A 7682-nucleotide genomic window follows, 5' to 3' on the forward strand; every position below is an offset into this window, starting at 1 on the left:
ATAATAATTTATACCTTGTACGTGTATATTCGTAATAGTATAAAGGTGGGCAAAAGTCCCTTTCCGATTTATAACTGTAATTATATTTTAACGAAGCGATAAAAATAAAAATAAATTTACAGATTAAAGTTTTCATTAGTTTTTGCAAGGTGACGACTGGTGTAATTTGCGCAGTTATTGAAACAATTAAAAATAAATATAAAGGTACAAAATAATCGAAATAATTCATTTTTTCAAAAAATTGTGTCTTGAAAGTCAATGTGACCATTTTCGTTCGTTCTGTAATGGTGTATTGCACAATATTATAATATCCCAAGTTTTGTCTGAAATAAATAATTAAAAATGAAATAGTCACTGAAAAAAATATATTCCCTATCAGAAAGGGGTTTTTTGCACATCCTGCATAAATATTAGAGATTTGAAAATTATATTATGAATTTATGGAAAATTTTGACTGGCGTTTTTGTTACTGAACTTATTCCTGTGTTAGTTAATTTAATATAATATATATGATGAGTGGTAGATTTTAAGTACCGTCCTGACATAAGGGCACCATTCTAAATCGAAGAGTGTTTAACCTTTAAAAGGCTTTAACCGTGATAAGTGACCAGATCTGAATAGCCAGGTTCTTTTCAACCTTCCTTTACCTCATCTCCTTCGCTTGCCCACTCCCTTAAGCCGAACAACATACCCCGATCGGGGATGCCGTAGTCCCATACAGGGGTCCCATGCACCAAACAGGGGTAGTGCAATGCAGTACATCAGTACATCTTGTTATCGTGGTATGTTGTGAAGCTGAAGGTAGTGGGGAAGGGATGGATATGAGGCAGACGAAGGTGGGGAAGTACGTGACAAAAATAAGAACAAAAAATAACAATATGTTACAAAAAATAGATAGATAGAAAATGATGAACTTTAAAACAGTAAATGCATGAGTATTTACGTACAAATATTTAGGAAGAAAGGTTCATATGCCATGAAACCAGAAAAAAATCATCTGTGAAGCAGGATAAGTGTTCTGGTGATTGGGATGTATGTAACAGTGTTCCAACTGCATTTCATCTGATTGGATCCGTCCTCAGAGCGGTTCCCACAGATCGCACGACAGATGCAACTTTGCAGAGCAAAAACAGCGGATGCACTTAAACAAGCCAAACAACAATATGGGAGCAACGGAGTATACCAGACACGTGCGCCAAAGAACCCGGATGAGATCCTGTTTTATATACACGTGGCATGTGACACCACTCATGAGTCCCACTGCTTATAGCCAGAGAGATTATGACAACCATAAGGAAGTTGAGTAAAAAATATTTTTACTTTTGATAAATATGTTCATGTAGACTTATATGAGCAACCGCCGGGCTATTTTCTCCGGCCCTGATTCATCTCGGCGAAGTAATAGAGAGAGAAATTAATAGTTCCGGGGAGAGATATAATGGAGATGATGAGGGCGCTTGCAGTGGCTCCACTCTACTAGTTCATGATCACCACCGCTTGGACGACACCTAAAGTAGGGTACGAGGGGCTGTCGGCGCATTGTTAATATTACTTTATTATGTTTAATAATTTGTCCGGCCCTTGACTAGGAGACAAAATGATATTTTGGCCCCAGACCTAGGAAAGGTTGCCCATGCCTGATGTAGAAATTGAAGCTTTTCGCTCACAACACAACTCAAATGTAGCGCGACCGCGACTAAAGCTGCTGCCACACGCAAAGCTCACATCAAAAGGTTGTCATACGTTACATCAAAAAGTTGATTGAAATGGCATTGGCCGTGTTTGATGAACAGATTTGAATAACCAGGTAGGTACTTCCTAATCATTCTCTTCCCCAACTTCTTTCCTTCCTCAAGAACATATCATACAACAATAACATTCAATGACAGCTGTCGTGTTTTTATTTCACTCTTGAAATATCTCAAAATAAAATAAAAAATTCTAGCTAAAATCTAAATATCTATATTTTAATAGCTTTAATAGTGAAGTGAAGTTATACTAATTAATATTTCGTGCCAAAATGACTACACGAGCAACTGCAAAAACACTAAATACTACGGACACCCAACTCCTCCAACTTCTTGACAAAAAGTTTGAAGAATTTAAGGTACAATTTCTGGAAATCATCAGAAACGAGTAGGTATAAAGAAGAAATCGAGGAATTAAAAAATAAAATATTAACTCTAGAAAAAAAAATTGATACAAAAAAAAACAACAACCTTGAAAAAACTCTGGAACAAAACGCCGTAATACAAAGTGAATTTAAAGAATTACAAAAACAATTGGATGCTAACGAACAACACGCACGCATTAATAACATAGAGATCATTGGGATACCAGAAAAAAAACAAGAGAACCTGACGGAGATTATCAAAAGGATCTATTCAGAATTAAATATAGTAAGCGACGACATTGAATACGCCACCCGAGTCACCCCCAAGGAGAAGATTGAAGGAAGACCGCGGAATATTATAGTAAAACTAAAGGGCAGGAAACAGAAAGACGAAATCATAGCAGCAATCCGGACAAGAAGGGGCCTAACAGCAGAGGATATTAACTTTAATGGAAAACAACGGATCTATATAAATGAACATTTAACTCATAAAAACAAAGTACTCTACAAAAAGGTCAGAGAGTTTACCAATATTAATAAATTCAAATTCTGTTGGATCAAAAATTGTAAAATTTATGTAAGACTTAAATGAAAACACAAATCACCATTGCATAAATAATTATAATGATCTAGAAAAACTAAAAACATACAATATTTCCATCAACTAACTTTCCAGCAACTTTATATTAACTGCACTATATACTTAATACAATGGAATCTTTAGAATTATACTATCAAAACTTAAGAGGTCTCAGAACCAAGACACATATTTTTCTTCAAAATGTATTATTAAACAACTATGACATTATATGTCTCAGTGAAACATGGCTTAACAATTCAATCTTTAATGAGGAACTTTTCGATCCACGGTACCATATTTACAGACGAGATAGAGATTATCATAACCTCAATCAAAATGGTTATGGTTATGATATGATTTATATGCACAATATTGTTTGTATTCTTATGGTTACCAATGTATCGATAATCTTTTATTTATATAAATTTTAGTTTTTTTTTCCCCTTTATTTTTATTTTTGTTGTATTATTTTGTTCTATTATTTTATACAATTCTTTTATTTTATATAATTATAACTTCACATTTCTCATAAATTCAATTATTTCTTCTAATGCTGTCTTACGTAAAATCACAAGGAGGAAATCCGTAATTGGTTTTATTTTGGCTATTTTACTTATGTACAATCTGTAAAAATGTAAACTGTTGATTTTCCCAAAAATGAATAAATAAATAAATAAATATCCTAGAACAAGTTATTCAAGTTACTAATACGCAACACTTGCATACTGCGAATAACATTGTATGCATGGACATTTTGGAGGTCTTGTTTTGAAATTTTAAATGTAGACTCATTATATCAAAAAAATTAGCGTCCTTGCGAGAGCTCTGAAGGGGTACCATCAGTACCTAAAACAGGGCGGGGAAGTGGTGGGCCTCCTCCAGAATATCCTATAACATTGGCTTCGAATAGTTGAAAAGACTGTAAAGTCAAAGGAATGATGAAGTGTAGTGGATAGAATCCCAAAGGCCCTCTGGTCACTTAAGCAGAGAAAGACCCCATCTTCGAAGATGTTAAAAAGGTTTCCAGATAAGTAGGAGAGTTGAGATTTTGAAGCATAGAATGAAGAAGAACACTTGCAGAGAATTGACATTTATTGTGATAGAAGCAGGTATGTAGAAGGTCGTAATCGTGTGGGTGGGTATTCAGAAATATGATCTCATGTCATTATTTCCGCTGCAATCATTATACATATTTACATCCTTCCTCAGCGAATTTTTTATTTGCATGCTGCGTTCAAAATACTGAATGCATGATTAAAACGAATTTATATTTCTGATCACATATGACGTGTTCTGTTTTTAACATACCAAAAATATAACTAATTAACTAACTTTACTACATTCAACACTTTTGTATTTTCTACAAAAAAAGTTATTTTATTCCACGCATACCTACATTAGTTCCACTTCTAAAAATGGCCTGTAAAAGTGAGTTTGACGTGAACGTACGTTTCAAATAATAAAGAATAAAAATAAGCGTCCGGTAAAATAATATATTACTGGTAGGTAGGTACTAGATTTGAAAAGATTCTTTGTATAATTTGATAATTTTCTAATTATTATTACTGGTAGTGGTAGGTACTATAACGCTTGTATGGATTTGAAAAGATTATTTTGATAATTTGATCATTTTCTTAAACACATACACATATTACTGGTAGGTACTTTATCGCATATACGGATTTGAAAAGATTTTTTTAATATAATTTTCTTAAAACATACCCAGTACTGGTATGTACTTTGTCGCTTGTATGGATTACTGAAATGGATCTAATGGATTTTTGAGAAGGTTATTTTTTATAATTTGATAATCTTCTTAACACATACAGTTGCAATTTTGAAAATGCCAGCATTGTAGACGACCTTGTGGCAGTTGAATCACAAATAAGTAACCAAAATTAGAAAATAATTTAAAAGAAATTATAACCCAAAAAATATACAATACAACAAGTGGCGAAACAAGTCACTCTTTAGCATGGTTTTCGAATGAGAATCTTAGAAAGCGAGTCAAGGCAGTAGTAGTGGTAAGCAGGTAACTTGATGTGTTGTACAGACAGGTGTCATTATTCCGGTTCGTTCTGCAATGTTGAATGTGAGGTCATTCAGTGATCATGATGTCAAAACACGGGAATTTTCGTCTCAGGTCCGAAAACTTGATCTGTAGTAATGATAATAAATAAACACATCGTCGTTGGGTTGGTTTACCAGTTCTTTAGAAACAAAACCCACTGACAAAAGCCCAAACACGAATGTTATAGGTCGCGCAAATTGAGTAGGCCAGTGACGCTAAACGTAACTGAGAAACAGCAATTAATCTTGTTTACATCTGTTGTTTTTAAAAAGAGATTGTAAGTTTTTAGATTCTCACGGCCAAAAGCATTTTTGTTGTTTGTTTTTGGGGTGTTATGCCGTGTTGCGCTAACTCCTTCTTTAGCCGACGTTTCGGACAGCGTTGCAGTGTCCATCATCAGGGCAGATCCGGTAGATCCGTACATCTTCGGATCTACCGGATCTGCCCTGATGATGGACACTGCAACGCTGTCCGAAACGTCGGCTAAAGAAGGAGTTAGCGCAACACGGCATAACACCCCAAAAACAAACAACAAAAAAAAAAGAGATTGTTTTAAAATATTAGTATTATACACCGTTAGTGGTGTTTTGTAAACATTATATATATATATATATATTTTATACATTATTTTAGTCAAATCCCAGGTAAATTCTTGAGTTTTCTTGAGTGGCGTTTATTTGAATGGATAAAAAAATGTTTAAAACTCTACAGGAGTAATATTCGCCCACGTATTTGTAAAGCTTGAAGGACAATGACCAAATAATACTATTTCTCTAATGAAAATATTGTTTTGCTGACGATAAAATATTACTTCCAACGATATAAATAACTTCTATAACAACTATAGGTGGTACACGTGTGCGTTTTGACACTTAAAAAACTTTGACTCACAGTCCGAAAATAGTTTTCTAAATCAAAACAAACGGTTCGAAAGGAAACACCATGTGTAGTAGCTCGCCTACAAACTTGCATAACTATAAACAGGTAACAGGTACAGAAGTAGCTAGGTGACAAATCTCAGGTAACTTCTCGGGAGACAATGGAAAGAGATAATAAAACAAAGTAACATACCTTGAAAGCAACAAAAAGGCTGGCAGAGATTAAAACAAGAAAATCCCAACGGGTGCGACGAGGCGTATTCATTTTGTTTTAAAATATTCACAACACGATTACACAGCAGACATGTCAACTATTATAACTAGTAGCAGAAACTTTCAAAACATTTTAAAAACTTATAAAATATATATTATTTATTTGCACAAAACAATAAACACACGCGGAAATTATTTTAATATCACATACATTATTCTAAGAATAATACTTTGCACGGTCTTTTAACAGATAATTGTTTTAAAACTTTCATTTCTGACGATCGAGTCGATCACTCCCCATCGAAACCGGCCATAATTCTCGACTGAAGAATGGAATTCCACGGCAGTTCAGAACTGCGAACAAACTCGCACGAAAAGTTTTGTACTGCTATCTTCACGCCAGATGGCCGCTAATGTTGCCAAGCGTAAATAGTAAATAATATTTGGTTCTAATGCTAAACATGCCACTCACGAGAAGATACACACGTTGTGAATATATTTTTACTAACTAATAAATAAATCACATTCTAATTTTTTTTAAATGGCTTCTTATAGTTTCGTCACTATTTTTGTGACACCTTCAGGAAGTTTGTTTGAAGAAAAAAAACAGCCTTTCAGTAACTTGAAGCTGATTTCTCTTTTTAGTAAGCAACGTTGCCACAGCACTAAATCCACGTTTCATCTAAATTCACAAGCGATGAGAATGCTATCAGACATCGTTAAACAACCGCCTATAACCTAGAGTACAGTCGGGAGATTCGCTTCTGCAGCCAAAATTCTAGCCATTCTTCAATGTAATTATTTGTTATAACGAAGGAAAACAAACTTTTATTGTTTAATTCAGCTAGACTCCGTAGGATTTTTTTAGATAGAATTTGTCTGCCATTGACCCTTTATATTTCCTTAACCTTCTACCGCCCCCTGAAAGCCTCCAGTGCCCACAAGGGGGCTTTACCCCCCCCCCCCCCCCACCTTTGAGAAAGACTGCTCCAATCCATTCATAACCTGAGCAACGTCGGGTACACGTAAGCTATTAAGTACATTTTTTGGTATATCTTTCCACGCACTTATGTTGGTTTGTACACAGCACTAAATACTTTAAGGGTCATTCCGCCGTTTCGTTCAAATTTGCCTGTTTCCGCGGATTTTTTTTTTTTTGCTTTTTTACTATATATTTTTATAGAAATGGGTTCCCGTACCTATCAGATGTATAAAAGTGAAAAGGGCACCTTTGTGCGACACTTGGATTCGAAGAAAATTGATGGAAGGTAATGAAGGTGTGGATGGTAATGAAAAACTGTTGGATGGTCATTTAAACATTTGGATGGTAATGAAGTTTGGTAATGAAATATTAATAGATGGTAGTGAACATGTTTAAGGTTCTTAAAATGTCTGTGAATAATGAAATTTGAATAGAAATTGAATAATAAAATAGATTTCAAATCATGCTAAGTATCATTTGACGTGGTGAGCGGATTAGGAAAAAGAAGAAAAACCTATTATAGTGAAAAACTAAATGCTTTATTCAGACTTTTGAACATTGGAGACAAGAAATACATTTTTTCATACGTAATCACTAATCAGTTCTGCTTACTTATGCTTTTGCAATATCTGTATGAATTGTTAAAAAATAATGGAAAAAAATATCAAAATACAAATTAAGAAAAGGCAGCTGGAACATCAAACCCAACACAACTAAAATTTTCCTATTATACTACTTACCCAGAAATTATAAGTAATAGTCAAATTCTTTATAATTACGTTTTATAAGTAGGTTTGTACACAAGAAATACAAAATTTTCACATTCCTAAGCAAACATTGTAATA

General features: G+C 34.0%; 1 protein-coding gene across 3 annotated transcripts in view; it reads right to left on the reverse strand.

The window, feature by feature from the left end:
- Window positions 1-6199, reverse strand: part of LOC149423641 (tyrosine-protein phosphatase 10D-like) — a 111390-nt gene extending 105191 nt beyond the window's left edge. For all 3 annotated transcript variants that reach the window (XR_016302204.1, XR_016302203.1, XM_089631695.1), the window contains exon 1: window positions 5836-6199. Coding sequence is in view for 1 of the 3 variants with exons in the window: in XM_089631695.1 (XP_089487821.1) it covers window positions 5836-5907 (72 nt within the window). In the remaining 2 variants the exon portion in view is untranslated. The remainder of the gene's footprint in view (window positions 1-5835) is intronic.
- Window positions 6200-7682: the final 1483 nt, after the last annotated feature.

This window comes from Hesperophylax consimilis, chromosome 5, assembly GCF_061612785.1.
Source record: "Hesperophylax consimilis isolate HC1 chromosome 5, BYU_Hcon_1.0, whole genome shotgun sequence".
Taxonomy (NCBI): domain Eukaryota; kingdom Metazoa; phylum Arthropoda; class Insecta; order Trichoptera; family Limnephilidae; genus Hesperophylax; species Hesperophylax consimilis.